This window comes from Amphibalanus amphitrite, unplaced genomic scaffold (assembly GCF_019059575.1).
Source record: "Amphibalanus amphitrite isolate SeventyFive unplaced genomic scaffold, NRLGWU_Aamphi_draft 000018F_arrow, whole genome shotgun sequence".
NCBI lineage: Eukaryota > Metazoa > Arthropoda > Thecostraca > Balanomorpha > Balanidae > Amphibalanus > Amphibalanus amphitrite.
Genome location: NW_024881514.1, coordinates 1,397,816 through 1,425,332, shown reverse-complemented (window position 1 = coordinate 1,425,332; position 27,517 = coordinate 1,397,816). Strand labels below are relative to the sequence as shown.

Here is a 27,517-nt window from a genome sequence, read left to right as displayed (position 1 = left end):
TGTATAGTCTAATACTATTGAGTATTGCATCATCTGAATCTCAAAATTGAAATTAATGAGGCAGACATCAGTCCTCTGAGTAAAGTAAAGAGAGTTATGTATAGAGTTAGGACTAAATAGACTAGTTTGGGATTATCCATTTATGCAAGTGCTCTTGTTTCCAAGTGGGCTATAAGGCTGAGGAAAGAGCAAATAATGACATTGGGAAAACAACATCTTGAAAACTTTATCAGTTATCTTGTGAAGTATTTACACTGGCTCACTTATCTTATTTCTACAGAGAGACTCTGATCGGCTCTATCACTGTGATGACGTCTCAGGCGGCCGGCGCGTTCACGCCCGTTGGGTATGACCTGTATCTGGAGGGCCGGGACGACCTGCCCGTCTCGGAGGTGTTGCCGCGGCTGCGGGCGCTGATGGCGTTCCTGCGCGCTCAGCAGTACAGCCTGGACCGGGTGGCCGCCGCCGGTGGCTTCCCGGTGCCGTACCCGGCGCTGGCCGCCGACGCCGGCCTGCAGCAGCGCTGGCACGGCCAGCTGGAGAAGGCTGTGGCCGGTGAGCCGGAGCTGTTCATCAGTCTGCTCGGACTGGCCATGTACCAGCTGCTGCACGAGGAGGCGGCCGAGACGGGCGGCGCGACGGCCGACCGGCTGCCGCGCGTCGTCGGCCGCCTGCAGGGCTTCACTCCGACCACCAAGGTGCGCGCCGTCAAGGCGGCCAGCTTCGGCCGGCTGGTGGCCGTCAAAGGCACCGTGGTGCGCGTCAGTAACGTCAGCCCCCACTGCCTCAGCATGGCCTTCGAGTGCACGGCCTGCTTCGACGTGCGGCAGCACGCGCTGCCCGGCGGCCAGTACCAGCTGCCGAGCCGCTGCGAGCGCTGCAACGGCACCCAGTTTCGGCCGGTGAAGTCGTTCAAGACGACGCGCACGGTGGACCGGCAGACGTTCCGACTGCAGGAGTTCTCCGAGGAGGACTCGGCCGACAGCGGCCGCGTGCCGCGCTCCATCGAGTGCGAGCTGCTCGCCGACCTCGTGGACGCCTGCGTGCCGGGAGACATCGTCTCCGTCTGCGGCATCGTCAAAACGTTCGACGAGCCCACTGGCAAGGGCAGAAACGCAAACAAGAACATGCACTTGCTGTACATCGCCGTCAACAGCATTAGCAACGTGAAGGCGGGCGGCAGCAAGGGCACCAGCGGCATCCAGTTCACCAAGAAGGACTACTACGCCATCACGGAGGTGCACGACCGACCGGACACGCTCCGCCTTCTGGTGCAGTCGCTCTGCCCGGCCATCTACGGCCACCACATGGTCAAGGCTGGCCTGCTACTGGGTCTCTTCGGCGGCACCACGCGGCCCGCCGGCGGCGCGCAGGAGCTGCACGTGCGCGGCGACCCGCACGTGCTGATGATGGGCGACCCGGGCCTGGGCAAGTCGCAGCTGCTGCAGGCGTGCGCGGCCGTGGCGCCGCGCGGAGTGTACGTCTGCGGCAATACGAGCACAACGTCCGGTCTGACGGTGACGCTGACTCGGGAGAAGCACAACGACTACCTGCTGGAGGCCGGCGCACTGGTGCTGGCCGACCAGGGCACCTGCTGTATCGACGAGTTCGACAAGATGACGGCGCAGTATCAGCCGCTGCTGGAGGCCATGGAGCAGCAGAGCGTTAGCATCGCCAAGGGCGGCATCGTGTGCACGCTGCCGGCACGCGCCTCCGTGCTGGCCGCCGCCAACCCCAGCGGCGGGCACTACGACCGCGAGCGCAGCCTGGCCGATAACCTGAAGATGGGCGCCGCGCTGCTGTCACGGTTCGACCTGGTGTTCCTGCTGCTGGACCGGCCGGACGGCGCGCTCGACAGCCTCGTCTCCAGCCACATCATGGCGCTGCACGCGTCGGCCAGCGGTCGCTCCAGCTCTCTGGACACGAGCGCGGCCGCCTCGGCCACTCCGGCCGCCGACTGGGACCCCGAGCAGCCGCTGGTGGAGCGGCTGACGGCCGCCGCCGCCGAGCCTGGCGCCGTGCTGCCGCCGCCGCTCCTCCGTAAGTACATCGCCTACGCGCGCAAGTACGTCCACCCGCGGCTGTCCCCTGAGGCGTGTCGCACCCTCCAGGACTTCTTTCTGGATCTGCGGGCGCGCCACCAGGGCGTCGACTCCACCCCTGTCACCACTCGTCAGCTGGAGAGTCTGATCCGGCTCACCCAGGCGCGCGCGCGTCTCGACCTCCGCGAGGACGCCACGGCCGCGGACGCGCAGGACGTCATCCAGCTGGTGCGGTTCTCGATGGGCGCCGGAGGTCTGGGCGGTGACGACGCGGCCGCCGAGTACCCGGTGGCGCGCAGCCGCGGCGGAAAGCGGCGCGGCAAGTCCGGCCGACTGAAGGTGTTCCTGAGCGCCGTGCAGCGCAACGCCGAGAGGCTCAACAAGACCGTCTTCACGGAGGACGAGCTGCGGCAGGTGGCACTGCAGGCCGGCGCGGGCGCCGACTGCTTCCGAGAGTTCCTGGACATGGCAAACCAGGCCGGGCTGCTGCTGAAGAGGGGACCCAAACTGTACCAGGTGCAGGCGGACTGAGGCGTTTAGGGAGCTGGGAATTCAGATTTGGAGCATATGGAAACGCCCAGTGGGAGACATGCAAGCTGATTCTTCTCAGTCAACCTGCGCGGATAGGCAAATGGACAAACGTGCTATCCCGTGAAACGGTATCTGATAGATCCACATCAGACCTCGCGTGGGCTGCGGAACGCGGTGAAAGTTATTGACCATTACCGCCATGGCCGTTTAAGCGTTCTCGAAGCTGTGATATTGCATTACATCATGCTGTTGTTATGGAAACGTACGCAATCGCTCATCATTTTTGTTGTGTTCATTTGTTGCTAACTAAGAAAGCTCATCAAAATATAAAGAAATAGAAATGTTTGGCTTCATATCTCGAAAGGTCCTTGTATACAAGACTGGTATGTATTGCTCCCGAACACATGGATGAGATTGCAATGAAATATCGCGGCGCCTCTGATGACGAGGCGACTTACGCCATGTTAGTGACAAACGCATGACGCAAATGGCATACACTGATACAGGACGTCACCAACCCCGCCGACCCGAGCCTTGTCATGTCATAAATACGCACGATCACCCAATCCTGTGCAGGAAACCACTCTGACGCCGCGGTGCTGCATTTTGTGGACCGTCCAGTCGACAAAAAAAGCACCGCGGATGCCACCTTTTTGGGTTAGCACCTCGGGATGTGAGCGCCAGTAGGGAACGGCAATCACTCGGGCAACTACCGCGCAACAGTATAAAGCTCCAACGCAGCGCTGATCAGTGATCACTGACCAATGACCATATCACCATAGTTAAGCAGTCGACCATTTAGAGTCTTCGGACATTTCCAAGGCAAGGAACGTCTCTATCGCTACTTATCGCTCACAGGTCGCCTTATTTCCATCAATGACAAACTATCACTAGCATCCCCAGTACATTGCACGACACCACACACATCAACAGTGCTCAATAAAACTGGTGCATGAATCAAACTACCAGCAACCATATTTTTGGCAACGGCTTATTCAATCACCCAGTCATCGACACGCTCTCACCTCTCACTCGTTCGCACATTTTGATAGGACGAATCAAGCGTATTGGTTCTGTCTCCAGGGAGACCCTGTCGTTGGTTTTACCTATTCCTCCGCAGCGCTATATCGATTTGACCGCCGACAGGCCGTCGGTGGGGTCAAACATGGTGGCTCGGTCGACCAGCCCCAGCCCGTAGCCCGAGTACTGAGAGCTCTTCTTGCTGACAAACTCTGGCTTTTCCACCTGTACTGCGAACGTGCTGAACCCCAGCTGCCTGAACACGGACGTTACCTGAGGGAGGGGGAAGGGGGCCGTCAACTACGGAAGTGAAACTAACAAGGCACCAACAACGCAAAAGCCATCGGATCGACACTGCTCTTACCTGCGTTATAAAGAATACGAAAAGCCAGTGTCCGCACCGCCACCGACCCATTACTGCGATGAAGTCGAAAACTTGGAAGAAAGCATTGCCGTTGATGATGATCATGCCTTGTTACATCCAGTTAACACTTCGATTTCGTTTTTTTTTTTGCGCCCATAGTATTTAAGACAGACATAGTTACTCATCGCAAATGCCAGTATGTAAGATTTCACTACGCACTCGGCAAGAAACAAAACACAACACCCAACAGTCACCCACTCACCTGTCCGATGATGGTCTGCTCGCTGGCCGTCTCTTTGACCTGCACGTGTAGCGTGCCCACCCAGTGGTCGGCCGAGTGGCTCCAGAAGTGCGGGTCGCTGTAGCTCTGTACTCCTTCCAGCAGCAGCACCTGTCGGGTGGACGGCGTGGTAACGCTCACGGAAAGGAGTCGTAACTGAGCCATGGGCCGGCTGTTTAATCACTCAGCATACTGGGAATGCAGAAAGGTGTTATCCATGCACCCAGGTGATGTCAATTATTCTGCAGCATCTGAATTATAGTACCCAATGATTCGAGAAATTGCAAATGTTACTCATTCAGAGACCATAACAAGACATAACAAGGCCAGCCAGCGGCCAGTTTGTCTGCCACCTGCCAACCAAAATAACTTCACCCTCCGCCCCTATACCAGATCTCAGCTATCTCCCTCCCGTACGACTCACCTTGTCGAGCGCCTCCCGGAGCTGTCGGTCCCTGCCGGCGGGCGCGCGCAGCACCAGCACCAGCGCCGTCTGTCTCAGCAGTGGCAGCACGCTGACCACGATCAGCACTGCGATCAGCGCCGAGCAGACGGGGTCAGCGGCCAGCCAGCCGGCGTGGCGGACCAGCAGCGCCGACACCAGCACGCCCAGCGAGCCCAGCGTATCGGCCACCAGGTGCAGCCACACGCCGCGCAGGTTGGCGTTCGGAGAGTGACTGTGGCCGTGCGCGCCGGCCGCGCCGTGTGAGTGGCCGTGAGCGCCGCCGAATACCAGCAGGCCGGCCACGTTCACCAGCAGGCCGAGCACAGAGACCGTGAGTAGTCTGAGGGGGAGGGAGAGCAGTCAGCAGGCTGACATGGGGAGGGTTACTACTTACCAGAGAGAATCAGCACATGAAACATACACGGTCAGCAATGAAAGCACCGGCCGTCGCTCCGCTACAGAAGTTTCCCTCCTCCATCCCGCTGACAGCTCCCAGCTGTAACGACTGGTAGTTACCAGTCGTCCCTCACCGGTCCGTTTTGATCTCGGGCGGGTCGAGCAGCCGGCTGACGGCCTCCATGAACACCATGTAGGCCACCACCAGCAGGAAGAGCGCGTTCACAAAACCAGACAGCACCTCCACGCGGCCGTACCTGAAACGGGGAGCGGCAGTCGACCGTCTTAAAATGTAATGAACCTGAGCCAGTGGATCATCAGCGACATAAAACATGTGCGGGAGACACGAATGTGAAGCTTCAACGAATGATTCAATCACCAGCTGGTTGTTTGAATACTAATGATCGGCAAACGACGATATAAGAAAAGAGGATAAAGTACAAACAAGCCAATGGCAGCGCACGCCTCTTACCCGTAGGAGAACTGTTTGCTCGGTTTCCACTGGGCGATCACAGACGCGGCCAGACCCATCGCCAGTGCCGAGCAGTCGAACAGCATGTGAAACCCGTCCGATATCAGACTCAGACTGTTGGTCCACACGCCGTACGCAAACTCCACCAACATAAAACCTGAGGAAACACGAGAAGTGCTGGTGACATTTAACTGTATACTGACGTGTTAAAATTCATGACTGGCGGCGTGAGAGAGAGTCAAACTCACAATCCATAAAATCATCTATCAGTCCATGCAGCATCGGTACTTGGTAGCAAGTAGCAGCAAAACCAATTGTACGAAACAGCAGTACAACCTGAGGCAGTACAACCTTGCAAAAAAAAACTGATAGAATCGTTCCGTCCTCCAAATACCCTAAAATGCCTCAAACATTTCCCCAATTCATTCAACCAAAAGCCATCCTTCTCCTTTCACCGGCCTACCTCCGTTCAGAAGGAGCAGGTAGAAGATCCGTTTGCTGTTGGGATCTGCCCGGACGCGTCTGAGTGCCATCCGTACGGCGGCCATTGCCGACACGGAGCCCTGAGGTAGCAGTGAAGAGGACAGACTGTAGAGGGGCAGGCCGCCGGCCGAGAACCCCACCAGCTGGCCGCGGCCGCCCGAGCCCGACGACGTCAGCGCGAACGTCGCTGTGGGGAACAGGGATCGGCCGTCACACGGGGTGAGCAAAAAGTGTGGGGAAGGGAGCTAGCTAGCTGTTAGCCTGATGAGAGTCTGAAAAAAATGTTTGCTTATAATGATGACGCAGCTGACAAAAAAAAAACTATATAATCTGCGAGAACTTGCTCTTTGTGTACTTATAATACTCATCAAATTTAGGTTTTTAGTGGATAATTGAATGCAGTTTCTAGCAGTGAGAGTCGAGAAAGCGGACGTACGACCCACACTGCCATACCCAGCTGCCAATAAGGTGGCACCACACTGACCACTGCCGTACTTCTCTACCCCTGCCCCGTCCCGTTCTCCCTCCACACCGACTGACCGGCCATGAAGAGGAGGCCGCTGGCGATCACCCCTGCCGAGAGGCCGTGGTGCGGCTGGTCCGAACCATCCACAGCACCAGACTGGGAGAGCCAGCTGAGAGTCAGCGCCAGACTAGTCTGCACCAGACAGGCGACCCGCGCCAGCTGCGAGCCGTCCAGTCTGGGGGAACGGAGGGCAGGGGCAGCGTCAGTGTCTGGGGTAGCTCACCGGATATTAACGTTGGATAGCGAAATCAAGGCCCAAACGAATACCAACCAGGTATCCCACATCATCGCATGATCTTTATAAAGACCAATATGCCCCACTTCTGGTTCGTTTCCTACCCCGCTCGTTTTCCGATATGAAGAGCAGACGAGCCACATACCTGTTGGCACTGATGGACTCGACGTAGAAGTCGACGACGTACAGCATCAGCGCCAGCATGACCAGCGTCGGCACGTAGCTGGTCACCGACTCCACCTGAGACTCCTGGAACCGCGGCGGGAGAGGTTACATGACAGAGAGGAGTCACTGCTAGACGGCGTTTCTATGCCTATTACGATACCAGGACACCGTATACAGCTGCAGCCTCCCTCGCTCCACCATGGAGTGAGCACACACCTGTATGAAGCAGGACAGGAGAGCTAGCGGCAGCAGCAACGCCACCTACTCCAGTGTGTTGATTCCCCATCCCCACCTGTATGAAGCACGAGAGGAGTGCCAGCGGCAGCAGCAGGGCCGCCTCTCCCAGCCTGGTGATTCCCCACCCCCACCTGTATGAAGCAGGACAGGAGAGCTAGCGGCAGCAGCAACGCCACCTACTCCAGTGTGTTGATTCTCCATCCCCACCTGTATGAAGCACGAGAGGAGAGCCAGCGGCAGCAGCAGGGCCGCCTCTCCCAGTGTAGTGACCGTCTGCAGACGCTTGGCGCCGCCCACCTCCACGGAGAGCTTCCGCCCGGCGTTATTGTAGGTGATTCGCAGCGCCACGCAGAGCAGCAATAACACCACACCTCCCTGGGAAGGGGTGGGTTGAGGGGTGATGAGGGCACAGTGCAGCTAATGAACTGTGGCAGCGAGCGACAACTAAAAGCGCAGTGTCGCAAGATCAAGATACGGTATCCGAAACACCGAAGCATGAATGCACAGGGCAATTGGTCTCACAAAAGCCTTCAAATTGCTAAATATTACCGTGTCACGAGAGGCAGGACGGATGTGTACAACTCAAATACCACGTGGCTTTTCACTGATATTCAGCATAGACGCAAGTCCGGACTGAGCCAAACATATGTACTATTCAAAACATAACTACGCATGGGAGCTACAGGCCTCACGAAGAGGTGTCACTTCCTGAAATCCTTCAAAGTCAAAGCCAAATCAATTAATTCATCTCTAAAAAAAAACTGCACATACTAACGTACTGAAAGCATTCATTGTGGTTAGCGTCAATCGAGCGTACCGATAACATTCTCTTGCTAGCGCACTCTCGAGAAGTCAATCTAGAAACCATTCACGTACCCGATACAGCACGACAGCCTGTCAACCAAGCCACATCTGCACCTGGTCAGAGGGGCATATGTATGTATCAGGTTAGTACCTTGTGATCGGCGACGGCCAGCGTGCCCAGCAGGTGCGAGGCCAGCAGCGGCAGACCGACCCTCTGGCCGGAGCCGTCCGGCACGTCCGACACGTCATTGTCAAAGAGCAGCAGCGCCAGCACGGCCAGGACGAAAAACACGGCTCCGCGCACCCGCGATGGCGTGCGGTTACCTGTCGGAGGGGCGAGGGAGACGGGGGTTATACAGAATTAACTGTCATCGGGTGGTAAAATACTGTAAGTCTGTCCTAGTAGGTTTACAAGATCAACCTCCTCATGTTATGATAAATAGGACAGTACAGTGAACACTGAAATTGAACTAACCAAGTTAACCCATAGCAGAATGAAGCATATTGTCACTCACCTGAGAATATGGTGACCAGGACGGCCACGGGAACGGCGTCGAGCTGTCCGTACAGGAGCACGGTTCTCAGCGGTCCGCACAGCGTCAGGCCGTACAGCCACAGTATGGAGAGGCCGATACCTGGAAACGATTATTTGGCCACTGAAGACACGTGTGAATGGATGTTTGAGAGGCACAACGACATAATGATTGTACTGACATTTCCCTACTCAACTTCTCTTGTGTTACATCTTAGGAGAAAAATGAACAACATGCAAATGAGTGCAGCCAAAAGCAGCCTTGAAGCAAAATATCAAGCTTCCGTCGTAACTGGTGACTGGCGAGAGAACCGAAAACGGCCGAGAATCCTTTTTCATGAACAGCAGATCTAGCCTTGCTCTCTTCTCGGCAAAATACGACCGAGCAACCGCTTTGAGACGGGAGGAAAGGGTTCCAAACTATGCAGCAGAGGGGTGGGCGGTAGCAGACGACAAAGAAGCGTACCTGCCACACATCTCCGAACGATTCTGATCTGAAGAGATCGGCTCAGCGGCTGACCGGCGAATGGCTTCTGAATGGCCACCAGGCACACGGCCGCTCTGCAAAAACAAACAAATGTTTAGCATAGTTCTCTGCATGGGGATGATGAGTTGAGTTTATCATATTATTGACTGCATGCTAGAAAAATCCTAATATTTGGGTATGATGACATATAAAACTTACTATTGCTTTGATAGGTAGTGAATTTCTGGTCCTATAGAGGTAAAATATTACAATACAATGGTTTCAATCTGTCTTTACCTAGATAATTACTTTCTTTCTTCCTAAGCTTACTGGTTAGCAGGTAGGTATTTATTTTTATATCACTTATTTTTGTACCATAAAGTAGTAAAGCAAGAAGAAAATGTCACAACTCACACAGATTTTGTGGTGAAGAGCACTTGAAGAATTGGAAGACCAAGAAGAGAGGAATAAAGAGAAATTATTCCAAAGACAAACAGGGCTTTTCCCAAGGCCAGAAAACCTGTTGCCCTGAAAAAGATGTTGCAAATTTGCAATATGTTATTTATTGTCACAATACAGTCAGAACTCAATAAGGCATTACACAAACACATATTTGAATAAAATCATTGCATATTACCTACATTTGATTGGCAACACCAATTTTGACCATCAAAAGTAAAGAAAAAAAGCTCAATATCAAGTTGGCACGAATAGCAAAGAACACTTGTTTGCAAGTTAACAAGACAAGGTTGATGTAGGTATATTTCTTAGTGAGCATGAAAATCAGTGCTTTAAGCTTGTAAACATCCCTCAACAAGTCAACATTAAAATAACAGACAGGTAAAGTCACTTACCAATGAGCTGCACCCAGGCTGCTAACCACATGATCACTTGAAACTGATTTTCTCATCTCTTAGCTGGAAAAGAGGTGGCATTTGATATATTGTATGCATGCAAGTCTAAGATTTACACCTGTTATATTAAGATTGTTCACAATAAACTGCAACAAGATCAGCAACACAAAATTACAATTATCTTCCCTTAGTGAAAATCCATGCAGTTCACCTAAATGGCAATAAAAAGTTATCACATGTCAAACAGAGAGGTATGAGGTAGGTATGTATATCAAAGTCAGGTAAGAACTGAAAAGAGTCGCGGAATGTTAAATGTTTGCATCAAAAGCATAAAAATGCCTGTTTAGTTTTTTGTATGATTTCTATTCACAACTGACGATTTGGAATGCATATTCATGCATCATACCACAATCATGTCTTATTTAATATAGGAACTAATCATTATTTTCCATGGATTTACTAAATTAAGTTTGAACAATTGAGACACTAACTTGAACTAATTTGTGAATTGACTGCTCGCATGCCAATGAAGCTTGTCACACAGGCCTGGCATCTCCTGCAATAGATCAGAAAATTCCTATTTAATCAAAATAATTCAATTTGGACTTTGGAAGCTTAGGTTCAGCATAACCAGCGGCTGGTCTCGAGTGCACCCATCAAAGCCGAAGCAGTCTCAGTCTGAAGCAGTCTGATCGGTAAATGTCAAGTTTAAGTCCTAAGAAGATTTCACTGATAAATTTTTCATATTTTTACATTATTTGACATCCTGAATCCAAAAATGATACTCATATGTCTCGCAAATAAAAGGAAAAAACATAATCAAACCTGACCTAACCTTACCTACTTACCTATAACCTAACAACCTACAACCTACAAACCTACCCTAACCTAACCTAACCTACAAACCTACCTACCTACAACCTAAAACCTACAAACCTACAACCTAACCTAACCTAAAACCTAAAATTTTTGCTGTTTCATATTCGTATCAAAAGCGCCACAATTGTAGTTAGGACCTAAACTTGACATATACCGTCTGATCTGCCCCATTCATCCATATTTAATTACCTACCTTGTTTAAACAGTTTCCAATTGTGTTTCAATATTAATTCAAAGAAAAATTGTATCAAAACAGTCGACAGAGAACACGACCTTGGGATGAGTTCAAGTCGCGTGAGGCGTGAGCAGATGTTTGCAAGGCCGTATCTACCGGTACTTGAGGTATATCGAGGAACCGACTTCTGATGTGCTGAATCTATTAGAAAGGAATAAATGATTTTATTAAAATGCCTGCTTTGCGCGCTTTGACAACGCTTTGAATCACTTTGAATAGGGCATTGGCCGGCATTGGCCATTGAATGAGGCTGCGCAAGATTTGTATCAGACTCGTCACAACATAGAAGCTGCCAGATCTCTACCAAATGATTCCCTTTACATTTTTCCCTTCGCTTAGCACGTCGCATTTGCAAAGCATTCCAGCCAGCGCAGCCAGCTAATCCATTTTCAATCTTAATTTTTCAATCAATTAGCTTCCAACCAACGGTTTCCAGATGGTCAGCTTGTATTGGTATGCTGCAATATCTGCGCTTATGCTGCTAAGTGCTGACGTTCGAGGAGAAAGACGGCTAAAATAATTGAAAATAATTTGTATTCTTTAACGTTGAACGAACAATTCGGGTTTACAATACAAACGACATGAAAATTAATAGCCACTGGGCCAGATGCCCGCAAGGTACCGGGTAGACATAACCCGCACTGATATCTTTGGTCAGCCCCGCGATGGCAGCTGGCGCTAGGCGGCCTCTTTGAAGGACAGTGAGGTGCCGGTGCCGGTGACCGAGGCGGCCTGTGTAACGGCCGGTGGCGGCGGGGTCTGAGGCGGCGGGCTGCGGATGTCCTTGATGATCTGCCAGGGCCGGCCGGCCAGCAGGGTGCACTGTCCGGGCGCCAGGTATCTCTGGGTGATGTCGTGCTGGAACACGGCCAGGATGGGCACCGGCAGCGGCTCGTCGCGGCGCAGCGCCTCGACGGCGCGGCCGCAGGTGCCTCCGTACAGGTCCCGGTACACCAGAGCCAGGTCCAGCTGCGGCCAGACGGCGGGGCCAGGACGGTCAGCAGACGGTCTACACTCGTCTCTATAGATCGGCGGGATATACAGGGTGTCCCGAAATTGATGCGCGGTTGGTGCCGCATGTTATGTTGTCCCTCCCGAGTGCTGAACAACTGCAATTTTACCGGCTCTGGCACCACTGACATCTTGCTGGTCACACGATCACGTGAACCAAGCGGCTAACCCGACCGCGGCCGGTAGTGGGCGCGGGAGGCCACTCTTGTCCAGACAGGCAACGTGGAGAAACCGCATATCACCAAAAGTGAAAGGGCACAAACTACCGATCCGCTACCGCGCGGTGGGGATGATCAAGGACGGTATGACCCAGGTTCCGGATGCCAGAGAATTGGGCGTCAACTCTGCGACAATTAAACTTTGGATGGACTGCAAACGATCAGGAGAGACACTCAAGAACAGCACAGTTCGAGGGCGGAAGACTGCCTTGAGCCGAGTGGCGAAAATCGTGATTGCAAAGTCGACCTTTAAAAAGCACCATTCAACATCGCTGACAAGAAAACTGAATGAGATGCATGTCCCAGCATCCAAATCGACCCTCCACCAGTATTTTAAGACTAACTTGAAGCTGAAGCTGCTCAGCTTCAGGATGCAGACTTGGCCTACCGTGGTCCAGAAGTGCAGGCAGCTGGATTTCGCCAAGACCCACAAAAACTGGACCATTCAGGACTGGAGATGCGTCCTTTTCAGTGACAAGGTGCCCTTTGTGGTCTCTAAGCCCCTAACTGCCAGAACGATCGAAATGTGGGCTAACGGCAGCTCTGAGGAGTCCGCTGTCGAGACGGTGAAACGTCTGCTGAAGAATCTCATTTGGAGCATGATGAGCTACAGAGGCGCTCTGAGCTTCACGAGGTGCCTCGGGGACAGACCGTGACTGCTTATTACTATGTCAACGAGGTGCTGAAGAAGACTGATGCCACAAAGATGCTGAGGGAAAGGGTAAATGGTTCAAAAACCAGACTCAAACTTTTGTCGGACATGTCCAGGGCCATTTTCCAGCAAGAAAGGGCTCCAGCTTATCACGCCAGGAAGACCCAGGACTGGTGCCGAGCGAGGCTCCCAGGTCTCTGGGAGAAGGGGACATGGTTTGGCAACAGTCTGGACCTGTCCCCGATCCAAATTATCTGGACGATCGTCAGAAAAGAGCTCAGCAAGCTTCCACGGGCTAGCTCAGGGAAGAGGCTGTTTCAGAAGATATAAACGGCATGGCGTTGTTTCAAAGGAGAGACTCTTGACAACCTGAAACGTGACACGCTAGAGTGCAATAGGCCGTGTATGCAACTGAATGGGGACTATGATAACATGTAAGCCGTGAAATAAATTCGAGCACTTTATAAGTTATTGAGGAACAACCGCGCATCAATTTCGGGACACCCTGTACCTATGCTACAGGATTGGCTTATTTGCGTCGAGCACTAAGGGTGTTCGAGCGGCCTCAACAATTAGATAATGCCTGTCTGGATAACATTGTAGTGACGATTTATAGTGAGTTCACCTGCGGCCCCACTTCAACGTCCCGTGACCTTTTGAACCTACGGACTGTGCTGACAAGTGACCCTCTTAAACAAGTGCCCTAATATTCAGGCTTCACCTGTCGGCACGGGCACTATCTGCACCGAAAGCCTATCGAGACTATCAACGTCCACCCCTGTCCCGTTGCCAGCCGTTTTCCAACCGTCTCGAAACTCACGTCCAGTCTCTGAAGAGCCTGGGGCATCAGCTCCTTGGGCAGCACCATGGTCCTGGCCAGCACCGTCCTGATGGCATTCAGGGTGCTCCTGTTGCCTGTCTCGCCCGCTCGACCCTGCCGAAAAGAGAGTCGAGTTTCAAATGCCCTCTTGGTGGTCGAAAACTGGTACTCGTGGAGCAATTGACATAGAGAGCGTGACAACCACAATAATTTGTCTCTTGCTGCATAGTGCATCTTTCAAAGAAGTGAATTCGCTTAGTCATCAATCGATACTCCTTTGTTGACGATGACGGTATTGATCAGACGTATCGACCATTTGCACTTGACGTCATGCGATATAAGTTTATTATTTGCGTATACAAGTTCTAAACTCTGTTGAAATATAATGGAATCATTTTTCAGTCATAAGTCGATAACTTTTATAATCGTCCGAGCTGCACATTCGACATCGTGACCTCGACTCACGTCCGAGCTGGGTGTGGTGGGCGGCACCTCGGGCGGGTGAGTGCAGCAGGAGGGCGCCAGAGCCGTCCACGAGTCCAGAGTGTGGCCGGCGGGGACGCTGATGGTCAGCTCGTCGAGCAGCTGGGACCCGACCGCTGTCTACTGCCGGTCGGAACGGGGCTCTTTTTAACAGAACGTCTAAAAAGACCGTGCGCGGCTGTGTGCGTACGCTCAACTTTTAACTCCAAATTCTGTCATAGATCAGGAACTGCGCGATGGGAGGGAATATAACACGTCCGTCGTTTCCATTCTCAGGATGTTCAAATCCTTCTCCTCCACGCCGCAACCCTCGCCCGGGCTGGACAGACAACTTTATCTCATGTACTCGTAGGCTGCTCCCTTGGAGCGGCACCGCTACTCCCAAGGGAGCACAACAAGTTTTGTTTAGCCGGGGCTCTATCCCTGTGAATCCTTCCATTCAAAAGGCTCGGACAGAATTTATAAAAAAAGACATAAATAATCATTCTTGAAGTACCGATACCGAAGTCTCATAATCCACACACCGGACCAGAATGTCACACCATCACCCCTGTTCCGACCCGCTCACTGACCGGACTCCACGGCCGGCGCGGAGGTGTGTGTGTCGCCGCGGCTGTGCGCCCCAGAGCTGCTGGCGGCGCTCCGGAGGCTGACCAGGCTGCCCTCCCGGTCCGAGGAGCTGCGCTGAGTGGAGGTGCTGCCCGGCGGCGGCGCTCGCTCCGCGGAGTTGGGGGCCACGGGGAGCTGCTCCAGGGAGTCGCCCAGGTGGTCGCCGTGGGAGTCGCCCACCATCTGAGACGGCTGTGGGACATAACGTAAGGTGAAAAGGATTCCTAATTTCCTACAATGATGCCGTTCTTAGTTTCTTTTGGGTTTGGTGGTAGTGACGCATGCAAGCGTTTCAGTTTTTGACGGTTTCTTCTCATGTAACGTGCCGGTCTTTGAAATATCGTTAGAACGTATTGCAATGTGTAGCACTACAGTTCCCACTATGGAGAGCCCCCTTTTATATACTAGTGTTATGTGCCTGTGCGACATTGCAGGTCTTTGGTGTGTTCTGTCTTGTGAGGTTGCAGTCTCCATAGCTGCTGATGGGGTGTTTATGGGCACATGCGATATTGCAGTCTCCCTGGCACTTTTTGATGATCGATATGGGTGCTAAATGCATGTGCGATGCTGCAGTCTTCAGGGATGGTGGTTGTAATGTCTTGTGAGAAAATGCAGTTTCTGCTATTTTATTCAGTTGATTTGCGCTTTACGTAACCCTCTATGCGGCCATTGGCTTTGTGTGGAGTCAACTCACACTCTCCCCCCTGGGACGGTGACTCAACACCATGTCGAGTGTCGAATTTCACTTGACCCAGGATGAATGAGTATGCTAGAAATAACTTGCATACATATGAAATGGCAAGGTATTTGTGCTAACGATGTATAACTTCTTTCATCCTCCGCAGCTTTTATCCAAACAATTAGAGTCCCGCTTATGAACAACCCGAGCGCGCTACCGGTCGGCTCATGTCCATGGCGTCCTGCAGGTGGTAGGCGTTGGAGCACGTGGCCTGGAGTACCACCTCCTTCGGCGTGTCCTCCAGCCACCCATCATCAGCATCCTTCGTCACGTGCAGAGGCGCGCTCTGGGTCAGACGCACTTTCCTGATGACGGGTGGAGAGAGAGAGAGAGAGAGAGAGGAGAGAGAGAGAGAGAGAGAGAGAGAGAGAGAGAGGGTAGGAGAAGAGATAACAAGCTTGTTTGGGTAAACCAAGATCTCTATGCAATGAGTGAGAATTGCAACAAGCATCATCATGATCACAGACGCTAGAATGCAAACAATGTCACTGTAACAAGAGATTCATGATGCGGTTACACGTGTCAGAAAAGCCCAATAACATTTCTACCGACCTGGGGCGATTATCGGGCCGGGGAGACGATACGATTCTGTGCATGGGCAGTGACTGGATTCGGGCGAGGTCTACCCTCTTCCTTGGATAGTACTTCTCGTCGTCCTCCGGGTTCGATATGAAAATCGGCTTATCTGTAACGTAATTACATAGGTCTGCTAAGTGCTGGAACGAAGTCACGGTAACACCGAACAAACAGACATAGTAGTGGACGTCCGGCGTTACGGCAATATCGTTAAAATAAACTGCTGTTATAGGACATCAAATAAAAAAATTTACGCTATTGTTGAGCGATAACCACTCGCGCCCGCTACCTTCCAGCACGGTGAGCGCGCAGAGGAAGCTCTGAGGAGGTCGTCGCTGCGGCAGAGCCAGGTGAGCAGCGTCTGGTAGTCGACCGTCTCGGTCGCTGGGCGCGCCGCTGATGTCCACCAGAAAGCCGTTTGGTGTGGTACGGCCGGTTATAGGCCTCGTCCAGCTCCTCCAGACGCGGCTTCATCCAGTGGACCACCTGTGACGCATTTGACAGAGACACAACGTTTAGATCCCTGGATTGACGGTCGAGCTCACAATCTCGAGTATAAAAGGTTCCAAAACTCGTTAGTTTATCTTGTCGGTACAGATTAGAAAGTAAATATCGGATGCTAAGAGAAGGACTTACGTCTTCCGTAGGTGAAAGGCTCCAGCTGTTAATCATATTTTGTGTTAGCACACGTTTATGCCAGATTGAATTTATTCGTACCAAAATCTTCTCCCAGACATACCGTGAGCGCCTGTTCCTGTGTGATCCGTCCACTCCGCTGTGGGTCAAACACGTGAGCGATGGCCAGTGCCTCGTGGAGATCGAACTGGTCGGGCCGACTCCACGGCTCCAGCAGGTCGTACAGCAGGCCGCGCCAGCTCATCACCTGAAACCAGGTGCACATTTTACACGGTCAGTCCTGGTGCTTTGTATCCTTCCTGGTTGGTTGAGGGCTGGTTGGAAATTGACATGCGTCGGTGCAGCTCCTTCCTGCCGTCTTCCCTCAAATTTAATTTATACCGTTTCATAGGCAGCAATGAAGCGGTGAAAGGATAAACAATAACATTTCGGCCACCCCACCGCGTGCTCACCTCTGCTCCTGCCGCTATCCGCGCCGACAGGCTCTCGATCTCCTCCTGCGAGAGCGACATCCAGAGTGCGGGCAGCTCCTGGGTTCCGACGCCGCACGCCACCAGGTCCTGCAGGATGAAGCAGAAGGCGCGGGTGGTGATGATGCCGGACGGCGCGGCGGTGTGCTGGCGCCACAGGCCGGCCGCCTGCAGCAGGCTGAGTCGGTCGCGCACCAGCGCCTCCTCGGTGGGCGGCGGGCTGGCCGGCAGGCAGGGCAGGTGGGTCAGCACGCCGGTGCGCACCAGGAACCGGTCCTGGTCGAGCAGCAGCTGGTAGTGGGCGCGCTGCTCCTGCTCCACCAGCCCGCGCAGGTAGTCGGCCATGTGGGTGGCCGCCTGCAGTTCGCGCCGATACCGCTCCTCAATGGCCGACCACATACCGTGGAAGGCGGCCACGGCTCGCTGCCGCAGCGCCGCTAGCTCCGACACAGCCCGCGAGCGGATCAGCGACAGACGGGCAGAGACCCGGGACGACTCCTCACGGGCGGCCACCTGGAACTCGGCCAGCGCGCGCTCGGCCCATTCGTGGTGCGTGGCTAGCTCGGCCTCGGCAGCGTCTTCCTCTGGAGCGGCGCCCTTCTTACCACTCTTCGCCTTCGACGCGGGAGGCTTCTTGGCTCCCTTCTTGCCCCCTGGGGATTCTTCAACCGCAGCAGCGCTTGCCTCACCCTCACATCACCTTTTTCCTTAGTATCGTGCACAAACGACAGCATGGACCTGCAGGCCGAGTCGATGACGCCCTCCACGGCTGTGGTCACCTCGTCCGCCTGGTTCTTGCCCCTGACGAACTGCCACCGGGGCCGCAGCTGGGGCAGGTTGATGGTGGTCAGGATGGCGCTGCCGGAGCTGCCTGGCCCGTCCGCTCCCTTGCCGCCCCCTCCGCGGCGCAGCGGCCGGGCGGAGCTGCTGCTGCGGCTCCCTGAGTGACGGTCACTGCCGGCAGACGAGGCACCCGACCGGTCCGCCGGCTCCCGGCTTGGAATCTCGATCATCGCTGAGAAAGACAGACGGGATGGGCGTTCGGTGATTTGATGAGCACCTCACGATTGACGAAATTTCAGCATTTGAAATTCTGCTTATTTGAGAAGCACAATAAATTGCACAAAATGTATGTAGTGTCTAATTCGTGTGATTCGTATTCGTATAAGCTAAGGTCAAAGACTTTCACCTGAGGTACGATAAATGTTTATCGTACGCTAACCTTGCTTGAATCCATGCACGCGTCCGCTGCTCTCAGGGAGCTGCGCGCCGCTCATGCTGACGTAGTAGTCCTCCAGTACCATGCAAGTGTCCTGGAAGCGGTCCATCTCACTCTGCATCACCATCAGCCAGTTGTTGGCCGACAGCGCCAGCCTGGTGGCAGTGGTCGTCAGCTCGTTACCGTCGTATCGTATAATAACATTCGCATGCGCATATCAACATAGCTGTAAATCGAGAAACCTTATGATAAGACAGTACAAAGGAAAGTTGCATGGCCTATCCCAGCGTGCCGGTCGTTTCGAGCGCACCTGTCCTCGATCCAGCCGGAGGTCATGGCTGTGTAGCGCTCCTGCTCGGCCTCGCAGCGCGAGTGTCGGTGATGTTCCAGATGGTGCTCTCCAGCTCCTGGATGCGCAGTGCCACTCGCACTTGACCTCCTCGTCTCTCTGCAGCGCTTCCTTCATCTGGTTATACTCAGTCACAAACCTGAGGAGAAGAAATGTTACAGGCCGAGATACTCAGTTGGTTCATTGGCTGGTCATAGCTGATGATATCATTAATGTTTAACCTGACAAGAAGGATGACGCATTAGCAGCAGCCTGCTGAGTTGGGCCTCACCTGTCGAGGAACTGCTGTTTGTGATCCGGACGCAGCAGGAAGGCGTGAACGATACCGTGATGGCATGCAGGTGTTGGATCACGGCGGCATGCTCGAGCCTCAGCCGCCCCAGCCACTGCTTCAGGTTCTCGGTGTAATTCCTTTCAGTTTGTTGCCAGAGTAATGCCAGGTACTGAAAATCAGAATAAACGTTCCAAATGGTCCCAAATGAAATGATGTTCTATAAACACATTGTTATAGGGCTATAGAGCAACTGCCATTTGTGCGTGAATCGACAGGTAATGCACCAGAAGAATTAAAGCTGCAGAAGTAATATAGAAAGAATGGACGAACGAGTTTCAAAACTCACTTGTGCGACGCCCTCCGGTACCGGTGCATCCACGAAGTAGTAGCCCATCTCGCCCGGGTCGGCATGGGCGGTGGTGCCGGAATCTGCGGCAGGTCCTCCGCTGCTGGCGGCGCCGGTTCGGAGTCACCTTTACCCTTTCCTTTACCCTTCTTCCCCTTGTCGCCGCTGTTCTTCCCGCCCTTGGGCGACTTGCCCTTGCCTCTTCCCTTCCCGGAGTCTGGCTCGGCTCCGGCTCCGGTTCCGGCTCGGGCTCAGAGTCCGGCTCGTTCTCTGCGGCTGCCAGCTGGGCGGCGCGCCGCTCGGCCAGACGGTGCTCCTCGCGCTGTTTGGCCCGGCTGGCGCCGATCAGCTTCTCCAGCTGCGTCTCCACCGAGGCCAGGTCCTCGGCGTCCACCGTGTGGTACACGCCCCGCTCGCTGTAGAACTCGATCAGCGGCTCGCGGAGTCGGCCGTAGCTGAACAGCTTGCCGGCCAGCGTGACGTGGTCGTCGCTGGCCGACTGGCAGGTGCCCGAGTCGGGCTGCTCGGGCACCCGGTCGATGCTCTGACAGCGCCGCTGCTGCGGCCACCTCGTCACTGACGGCGAGCTCTACCACCAGGTCCAGGCCGCTGGTCGGCGGCGGTCGCTCCCGGCGGTTGGCGTCAGGCACCAGCTGGCTGCGTCGGAACGGCTTCACCCTCAGTCGCACGGGCTCAGGAGGTGGTGGTGGCGGTGAGGGAGGCGGCGTCTCCGCTGGTGGCTGTCCTTCCTTCTTATCCTTCTTGTCTTTCTTTCCGCTACCCTTCTCTTCTTTTCTTTCTTTTCCTTCTTTCCTTTTTCCTTGGTGGCAGGTTCCGCAGGAGGCTCAGGTTTTGGCAGCGGCGTCACAACGATCTCCACCTCGTCTAGTTCCTCATCCGAGTCGTACTGCTTGCCGACCAGCTGCTCCTCCAGCAGTTCTGCCTGCGCCAGCGTGTTGGGGAAGCCCTCGATGATCCAGCCGGATCCGTCAGGCAGCTCGCGCCAGGCCTCCAGCAGCAGACCGGCCAGCGTCTGGTCGTGCACCTCCTGGCCGCACTCCAGAGCCTGTTTGACCTCTCGTCCCAGCTGCGCCAGTCGGCTGTACTCGAACACGACCGTGTCCTCGGATGCCGAGTTGGTGTCCTCGTCACTGACACCCTCGCCATCCGTCGACAGCTTCGACTTGTCCTGCTCGCCAGAGGTAATGTCCTTGGTAGATGGTGATGCTGGCTGATCGGCACTGGATGGGGGAGTGCCCGGTTCGGTGGGGCCTCCACTGGTCTGAGCGGATGACTTTCCGGTACCGTTCTCAGCGTCACCGGTTTGTTTTTGCACCTCTGTGGACTCTGCGCCATTTGAGTAAGACGACTTCTTAGAATCAGCTGAGTTGGCTGCATCTCCGGATTTTCCTGAGCCCTGTGTGCTTTCCTTGCTCTTGGCGTCCTTCAGCTTTGTCTGAGACCCTTCAGCCTGTTGAACAGCTGGCTTTTCTCCGGACGAATTCTCCCGGGAAGCGTCGGTCGATGTCGGCAAACCATCAGATCCTGCTGTTACGTCGCTGGCTGGTCTCACCTCCTGTTCTTCGCCTTCGGGCGCATCAGCTGCAGCATCCTGTGGCGGCTGCTGCTGCTGTGACGGCTGTCCAGAGTTCTCCCTCTGCATGTCCTCGCAGCTCTGGTCAGGTCCGAGGATGTCGGCTATTCGCAGTGTCTCCATCACGCCTGAGCCTGCCGCCTCCAGCTCCATCCGCGTCTCCTGCTCTAACGTCGCCAGCGAGCGCTTCACCAGGTCGTGCATCACAATGTGCCGCACATCCAGCGAGGACTGTACCCACTGCAGGCAGTGCGTCTTGCCGGCGTAGCTCTTGCCCATCACCACTCCCATTAGGGTAAATGTCGGCCGTTCAGGGGCCTGGACGCTCGGTTTGGGTGGTACACGAGGCGCAACAGCCGGTGCACCACGAACCCAGTCACCACGGCCGACTCGACTCGCAGTGCCATGTCGTCGCGCGCCTGGGCGCTGGGACTGCGCTTCTTGCCGCTGGCGCCGGGGATGATCCACCGCCCGCTGACGGCCAGGTAGTCGTCCAGGTCGTGCTGCTGCAGAAGCGCCTGCTGCCTCTCTCCGGGAGCACTGGTGGCGCTCAGCTCGGCCGGCTCTCTGCCGCCGGACAGCGACTCACCGCGCAGAAACAGCTCCCGCCAGTCGTTCTGCAGGAGAGCGGGGACCTCCCTGGAACGGAGAGAGCATATGGTTCCACAAAACAATCAGATCATCCAGACATCCGCAGTGAATTGTGAGACAGTGGCTAGTTATTATAGCGTCATATTTACATCTCCTCTTATGACGATCGTTTCTGCCCATTCAAATTCCTTTTACGATTACTTCTCCCGGCACCCACCGCTTACACATTTTGAGTTTCAATCACTCAGCACCCACTTGTCTCCCGACTTATTCTTGTAGTCGACTGTGAGCACGGCCATATCGAGACAGAATGTGACGACGTCGGCGGCCAGCTGCCAGCGCCGCTGACTTTTCTGGTCTCGGCGCTGCTGCAGCAGGCGCCGGTGCAGCTGCGACTCCTTGAGCAGCTCCTCCTGGTGCTCCATCCGCTTCTGGCCGAGCAGGTCCATCTGCTGCTGCACGGACCGCTCGTACTCTTCCTGACGCCGCTCCTGGAACCGGGAGAGTGAGCATGGGGGTGATAAAGGGATCGTGAAATGCGCGCCACTTATCAGAAACAGATCAGATTGTATTTCATGACAAATCCACATGTATACATGGTTTTTCATTGTCATACGTCAAATAAATAGAAATGACATGTGGAAGGGGGAAGATCATCATGTGTCACTTACGGTGATCTGACATCATGTGGAAAAGAAGCGATGCTTGTATGATATTGACATGGGGCCGAACAGAACAGGGCTGTTTATACGGTGCCGTGAGATGGGGTCGTAAAACAAATGTGCTTTCAATGGTGGCTACATTTTGTTGTGTTGTCGTCGATAAGTTAGTGTTTTTATACGAACTTTCTTATTCATTTCACAATACAGCCGTGAAGTTATAGCATCAAGTATCCCTGATCCGAAAAAAATGATCAAAACCTCGTCTACCACGACTTCAGCCAGCTATGCGAGCCTGTTTCTTGGTGGCGATTTTGCATCTCCAGCCATGCGCGCCTGTGTTATGTTTCGAGTCTCGTCGTGCCCGGTCGGCCTTGAACTCTGTCCACGAGGCATGAGGGACGGTCTGGACTGCTCAGACGGTTAGTATATCGACGACAGGGCAGCGGTGGTCGTTAAACTGTGCGTGGCGCGTGCGCTGGCTGAAGGGATTTTGAGCGGTAAGTTTATTTCGACAACCATTTTCTCATTTTTAAGTGGTGTTTATGTTTATATAGGTACTACTTGTTATTGGTAATGCTCGTTTCATGGTAATTTGTGCACTACTGCTATTTATTTTATTACGTAGCTAGCGTTTCCTAGATTGATATAGGTAATAAATAATCAAGAACGGATTACGATCAGTCTAAACACAAGCAGGTCCATTTTCTTTTTCAGTGTCTGCGTCGCCTGATCGGCATCGTCGTCTTCGCCAAACCGGTCACCCACATGCAAAGCAAAAGAACACCTGACGTTTCCAGTGCCTGAAACAGTGCGTTCCAAAATGTCACCGAAGCAAAGTGTGCTGATGGTGGGAGGCAACGGCCTAATGGGAGGCGAGACAGCGTCACTTTTGATCTCCGAGGGCACCTTCGACCTCACTCTGCTGAATCGAGGCACCGTCTACTTCGACTCAGCTCAACGAATAGACCCTCACGTAAACCACATCCGCTGCGACCGAAGAGGGTCACTCACCGAGCTGGAAACCGAGACGACCCTGCGCGGTCGCTGGGACTTCGTCATAGACTTCTGCGCCTACCGCGCGTCCGACGTCACCAATCTCCTGACTACCCTAGACGGCAGGTTCGGCCACTACGTCTACATCAGCTCCGACTCTGTGTACGAGGTAAGCTCGCCGTCCACCGGAGGGGGGCCCAGTGTGGAGGAGGATGCTCGCCGGCCGGAGGACCCGGCCGAGCGCGCCCGGCTGGCGGACGCCAACCCGTACGGAGACGGTAAGCTGGCGGTGGAGGAGGCGCTGGAGGCGGCCGGCGTGCCGTACACGGCACTGCGTCTGCCGGACGTGCTGGGACCCAGGGACACCTCGCGACGCTGGTGGGTGCACCAGGCGTGGTTACAGCACGCACCTCTGGTCGGCCGACCGGTGCCGGTGTCTGCGGCAGTCGCAGGCCGCACCACCAGCTACGTGTTCGCCCCGGACGTGGCTCGCGCCGTGCGTCGAGTTATGGAGGTGGTGAGCGCGGGTAAACCACCCTCGGGTGCCTTCAACCTATCTCTGGGACGGGACTTCACCCTGCCGGAGCTGCTGAAGGAAATCGCCACTGAGCTCGGAGGGCTCACACACTCTCTGACTGAGCTGACTGACGACCCGGCGCGGCACGGTCTCCTGCCGTCGGTGGACGATACGCTACCCTCGGTCACCCGCGGCCCCGTGTCCATCGCCCGCGCCCGCCACGAGCTCGACTTCGAGCCGACCCCGTGGCCACAGGTGCTGGGAGAGACAGTACAGTTCTGCAGGGAGGCGTTCTACAAATACCCAGAGGAGCGGCAGCATGTGCTGCAGAACCTGAAGTACGTGGCAGTGGATGATGAACATCGACACCGATTGGAGGAGGCATTTGCGAACCTCGTTGAAGAGGGCGCATGAAGTCAATGTGATCGGATTTGTGACTTTGTCATCCCTTGTCAGCATGGCGATAGTATTTCCCGTAATGCAAATAAAACGATAAAATTTATAAATTTCTATAGTCTCAGCAAATCTTCGCATCCATTCACAGTCAACCCTCACCTGCATTTGTTGGTCCTTCTCGAGCCGGTTTCTGATGATGATCTGTTTCTGGCGTTTGATGTCGGTCAGGTGAGCGGCCAGCCGGAGCTCGTAGTCGCCCTGGCGCAGGAGTCGCCGCACCAGGTCCAGCTCGCGCTGCTCCTCCTCCTGCTGCCGCTGCTGGTCCCGCAGAGCCAGGTACATCTGCTTCCGCCGCTTCTCGCGGTCGAATCGCGCCCGCGTGTCGCGATCTAGCTGGTTACGCAGCTTGTGCACGAACTGCTGGTTGGCCTCGGTGTTCACCAGAGCCTCGGGAATCATGTCCGGGGTGACAGTTGTCTGAAATGGTGTGAAGAATGCGCATAAAAAATCAATTCATTTATAAAACTTTATTATCTCATTATGTCAATTTGAGTAAACTTCGCTGTTTTATTTTCCGGACGAGATAAAAAGTGTCTTAAAATTTGCTTCGGTTCCTCTTTCAGTCTTCACTCTTAACTGTTAAACTATGGCCCATCGAGTTCACTCTGGCGTGCTGACCTGCAGAAACTCGGCATTTCGGACGTCCTCGTACTTGCTGCGGCGCAGGTCGGCCGTGTTGTCAAAGTGCTCGATCTGCTGTCGCACGGCGGCCGCCTCGGCCTTCTGTCTGTCCTTCTCCCGGCGGGCGGCTGAGCGGACTGTACTGCGGAACGAGCGGCCCCACAGCTTCGCCGAGTCTCCTGGGGAGGGGGAGGGGGCAGCGAGACACGGTCAGTGGGCTGAAATGGGCTGACCGAGAGGAAGTGCATTGTGATAGACGTACGCTGGTCCCGGAGACGTTTTATAGCGAAAAGGCTGGTGTATGTTTGAAAATCTAGTCACTCACCTTTCATGTATTCCTCTGTCATCTGTTGTTTGATATCCTTCGCCCTCTCCTTCTTCCTCACTCCCTCCTTCGTGATCCTTTGTTGACATTCTTTGACCAGGTGGCCTTCAGTGATCCTCGTCTGGAAATTATTTTTAAGAAATTAATATATCGCACTAAAATCATAAAAACGATTTAATCTACTAATCATTGACCTATTTCCGCAGTCTTTTGCAGAAAAAAAGTTATTTCATATAATCGGTCCACTATAAATGCAGCTAGCTGGAACAGTGCCACATGAACACATCTGTCACCTGAGTCACGTCTCCCTGTCACCTGAGTCACGTCTCCCTGTCACCTGAGTCACATCTCGCCCGTAGCACTGGCAGGTGAGTCCCAGGCTGGTGACTCCCGAGTCGCGCAGGTCAGGTCGCGCCGACTCGCGCAGTCGCTCCTTGTAGGCGTCCGGCAGAGGTTCCGGTGACGGCTGCCGCAGGTGGTCCCTCGGCTTGTGCAGCGCAAGATATACCTGACATACCACACGGATAGAGGGAGACAGATTGGTTGGTATAATTGTCTGACTCTGCGCTCACAATCACAGCATCACATACGGGTGTTCCCCAAAGAAGAACATCTATTGAATCCTATTCAGCATAGACAACACCCGAACACTTCAAGGAAATGAAATATGAAATAAAAGATAAATGCCTTTTTACCTTATTAAATAGGTACCTAGCTTATCGCCTCCTTTATTCACTTTTATGCCTACTTTATATACGAAGAGCAAAGAAACAGATGAACGTTAACTTATCGCCTTGAATGTCTCTTGGAGACTGCCATTAGTAAGAGCCAAGTTTGAATTAAATGGCATTACCTAACTGAATCAATTAAATTAAGCGACACTAGATTAACTATCTTTGACAACTGATTACCAGATAAATAAGGCGTTAACTGAATTAGCATCAGTTGAATCAATTGAAAGCATTTTTTACCTAAATTAAACGGTTTTAGGCTAATTATTTTTCACCAACTGATCACCTGATAGATCAGGTATGTGAGACTTCCCGGCTTGTCGGATAGAATGTCTCGGGCTTGTCGGACGGATAGGTTGACTCCCAGCGACTTCATGTACGGACCTATCACAAGGAAGTTGTGCAGCCTGTGAAAACAGAACGGTCAACATCATGTGGAAATGCTTGTCTAGATAGGAGCATTATTCTATAGAATCTCTTGTGCCCTTTTGTTACATACTTGACATGCGTCCCTTTTAGTGATCCACAACACCCATCCGTAAACATGGCACCAATCTTTCAAACGCTTCCGATCTCTTACTCGAGACATATGCCACGCCTTTTTCCCACGCTCCCCCGGCCCCTCCCCCCGAGGCAATCGGCGGCCGCCGCCGGCGCCTGTCAGCCAATGAGAGGGCGGTGTCCTGTTACGTGGGTGGGGATCGCTCGCTCCCACGGCGTCCGAGCCAATCGCCAGTCGGGATCATATTACAGACGTCAGTCGACCGTCCTCTCTCAGCCAATGAGAGAAAAGAGCCAGAGTCGGCTGCACTTGAGTGGCTACTGCCGATTCGATTCGTGAAAAAGTACATACCATGGTATAAATTTAGCATTTAATTAGATTTAACATTTAATTGGCTTAGTAACAATGAACAAGTGGTGCACGAGACTACATACCTGTCTTCATACAGATCGTTGGTACGAAGCTGGTCGAACTTCTTGTCGGGGAGAACTCCTTCAACATGCAGTACTTTCCCAATAAGTTGTCCTGGAAGTAAGACAAATGAGGCATGGGTTACACAGAACGTTTATGTCGTGTTTGTAACCCAAGAAAACGTCCACAGATAGGGCACCGGCATAATCATCGTTTGAAGAAGGTAGGTAATCTAAGGACCAACAAGCATAGCAAGAAATGAAGCTAAATAAATGGCTTGAGCAGGGACTTAATAGCTGTAAAACAAATGGTTTACTGTATCTTGTTGGACAGGCTGTCGGTATTGACTCACCATTGCTGAACTGCTGTAGAAATGTGTCGGCATCCCTCGCAACAGGTATTCGTAGCTCCTCGTCAAGCCAACGATACAAGATCTCCGTCATATTGTTATTTGCTTGTTTGAAATATGCTATGAAATCGCTTTCATTCCCTTTTCAGGCCGGGTTCCGGGTTCATACTGATGACAGAAGTCTTTTCTGTGTTTTACGTGAATCATCTGGTTATCATCACATTTGAAAACTTTTGAAAGCCAGCGTTCCAAAGAAACCGAGACAAATATGTCGTTTATCAATAATAAGCATTCTATACTATTGAATAAATAAGGAAGCTTTTACACATGTCACTCCAAAGTCACTTGCAATTTTCTTGGCGCTTGATTTTTGGCACGCTCGTGCTCTTGTTCTCAT

General features: G+C 53.5%; 5 protein-coding genes across 7 annotated transcripts; 2 read left to right on the top strand and 3 right to left on the bottom strand.

The window, feature by feature from the left end:
• The first annotated feature begins 308 nt into the window (after positions 1 to 308).
• LOC122388096 (DNA helicase MCM8-like) lies at positions 309 to 2,902 on the top strand. The gene has a single exon (XM_043378884.1). The coding sequence runs from the start codon at positions 309 to 311 to the stop codon at positions 2,571 to 2,573; it is 2,265 nt and encodes a 754-aa protein (XP_043234819.1). The 3' UTR covers positions 2,574 to 2,902.
• A 39-nt stretch (positions 2,903 to 2,941) lies between these two features.
• Positions 2,942 to 11,236, bottom strand: LOC122388822 (zinc transporter 5-like). 2 transcript variants are annotated; one of them, XM_043380234.1, is made up of 15 exons: positions 10,925 to 11,236; positions 9,853 to 9,915; positions 9,413 to 9,526; positions 8,999 to 9,093; positions 8,516 to 8,635; positions 8,152 to 8,324; positions 7,404 to 7,571; positions 6,940 to 7,043; positions 6,574 to 6,734; positions 6,014 to 6,220; positions 5,551 to 5,707; positions 5,213 to 5,335; positions 4,662 to 5,022; positions 4,220 to 4,348; positions 2,942 to 3,866 (listed from the first exon to the last, which is right to left on the bottom strand). In XM_043380234.1, exons 2-15 carry the CDS (start codon positions 9,906 to 9,908, stop codon positions 3,696 to 3,698), a joined length of 2,139 nt encoding a protein of 712 aa, XP_043236169.1. In that variant the 5' UTR covers positions 9,909 to 9,915; positions 10,925 to 11,236; the 3' UTR covers positions 2,942 to 3,695. The 2 variants fall into 2 exon arrangements, with proteins under 2 accessions (XP_043236169.1, XP_043236180.1); XM_043380245.1 differs by having other exon boundaries at positions 11,147 to 11,176.
• A 247-nt stretch (positions 11,237 to 11,483) lies between these two features.
• On the bottom strand, positions 11,484 to 20,012 carry LOC122388818 (sperm flagellar protein 2-like). The gene is made up of 13 exons (XM_043380220.1): positions 19,369 to 20,012; positions 19,020 to 19,191; positions 18,710 to 18,887; positions 18,403 to 18,554; positions 17,163 to 18,195; positions 16,814 to 16,957; positions 16,364 to 16,560; positions 16,051 to 16,183; positions 15,656 to 15,803; positions 14,723 to 14,951; positions 14,133 to 14,273; positions 13,668 to 13,781; positions 11,484 to 11,935 (listed from the first exon to the last, which is right to left on the bottom strand). Exons 5-8 carry the CDS (start codon positions 17,577 to 17,579, stop codon positions 16,180 to 16,182), a joined length of 762 nt encoding a protein of 253 aa, XP_043236155.1. The 5' UTR covers positions 17,580 to 18,195; positions 18,403 to 18,554; positions 18,710 to 18,887; positions 19,020 to 19,191; positions 19,369 to 20,012; the 3' UTR covers positions 11,484 to 11,935; positions 13,668 to 13,781; positions 14,133 to 14,273; positions 14,723 to 14,951; positions 15,656 to 15,803; positions 16,051 to 16,179.
• A 115-nt stretch (positions 20,013 to 20,127) lies between these two features.
• Positions 20,128 to 27,485, bottom strand: LOC122388794 (sperm flagellar protein 2-like). Its single transcript, XM_043380191.1, has 9 exons — positions 27,124 to 27,485; positions 26,795 to 26,885; positions 26,145 to 26,265; positions 25,465 to 25,635; positions 25,128 to 25,248; positions 24,800 to 24,981; positions 24,281 to 24,598; positions 21,809 to 22,044; positions 20,128 to 21,601 (listed from the first exon to the last, which is right to left on the bottom strand). The coding sequence occupies exons 1-9, from the start codon at positions 27,212 to 27,214 to the stop codon at positions 21,253 to 21,255; spliced, it is 1,680 nt and encodes a 559-aa protein (XP_043236126.1). The 5' UTR covers positions 27,215 to 27,485; the 3' UTR covers positions 20,128 to 21,252.
• LOC122388800 lies at positions 22,631 to 24,296 on the top strand. 2 transcript variants are annotated; one of them, XM_043380210.1, is made up of 2 exons: positions 22,631 to 22,712; positions 22,930 to 24,287. In XM_043380210.1, exon 2 carries the CDS (start codon positions 23,036 to 23,038, stop codon positions 24,137 to 24,139), a length of 1,104 nt encoding a protein of 367 aa, XP_043236145.1. In that variant the 5' UTR covers positions 22,631 to 22,712; positions 22,930 to 23,035; the 3' UTR covers positions 24,140 to 24,287. The 2 variants fall into 2 exon arrangements, with proteins under 2 accessions (XP_043236145.1, XP_043236139.1); XM_043380204.1 differs by having other exon boundaries at positions 22,648 to 22,712; positions 22,912 to 24,296.
• Positions 27,486 to 27,517: the final 32 nt, after the last annotated feature.

Bases quoted from the DNA above. Each gene is read 5' to 3' on its own strand.
- LOC122388818 (XM_043380220.1), bottom strand. From the start codon at position 17,579: ATGTGGTCGGCCATTGAGGAGCGGTATCGGCGCGAACTGCAGGCGGCC. The intron at 16,958-17,162 runs GTGAGCACGCGG...ACCTGGTTTCAG, and splicing joins GGATAGCGGCAGGAGCAGAG to GTGATGAGCTGGCGCGGCCT. The intron at 16,561-16,813 runs GTATGTCTGGGA...AATGCGTCACAG, and splicing joins CACAGGAACAGGCGCTCACG to GTGGTCCACTGGATGAAGCC.
- LOC122388794 (XM_043380191.1), bottom strand. From the start codon at position 27,214: ATGACGGAGATCTTGTATCGTTGGCTTGACGAGGAGCTACGAATACCT. The intron at 24,599-24,799 runs GTCAGCACGCCA...ACACCATTTCAG, and splicing joins GAAATGCCGAGTTTCTGCAG to ACAACTGTCACCCCGGACAT. The intron at 22,045-24,280 runs GTGAGGGTTGAC...TCCCGGTTCCAG, and splicing joins AGAAGGACCAACAAATGCAG to GAGCGGCGTCAGGAAGAGTA.
- LOC122388096 (XM_043378884.1), top strand. From the start codon at position 309: ATGACGTCTCAGGCGGCCGGCGCGTTCACGCCCGTTGGGTATGACCTG.
- LOC122388822 (XM_043380234.1), bottom strand. From the start codon at position 9,908: ATGAGAAAATCAGTTTCAAGTGATCATGTGGTTAGCAGCCTGGGTGCA. The intron at 8,636-8,998 runs GTACGCTTCTTT...AATCGTTTCCAG, and splicing joins CGTTCGGAGATGTGTGGCAG to GTATCGGCCTCTCCATACTG. The intron at 5,336-5,550 runs GTAAGAGGCGTG...TCCCCGTTTCAG, and splicing joins AGCAAACAGTTCTCCTACGG to GTACGGCCGCGTGGAGGTGC.
- LOC122388800 (XM_043380204.1), top strand. From the start codon at position 23,036: ATGTCACCGAAGCAAAGTGTGCTGATGGTGGGAGGCAACGGCCTAATG.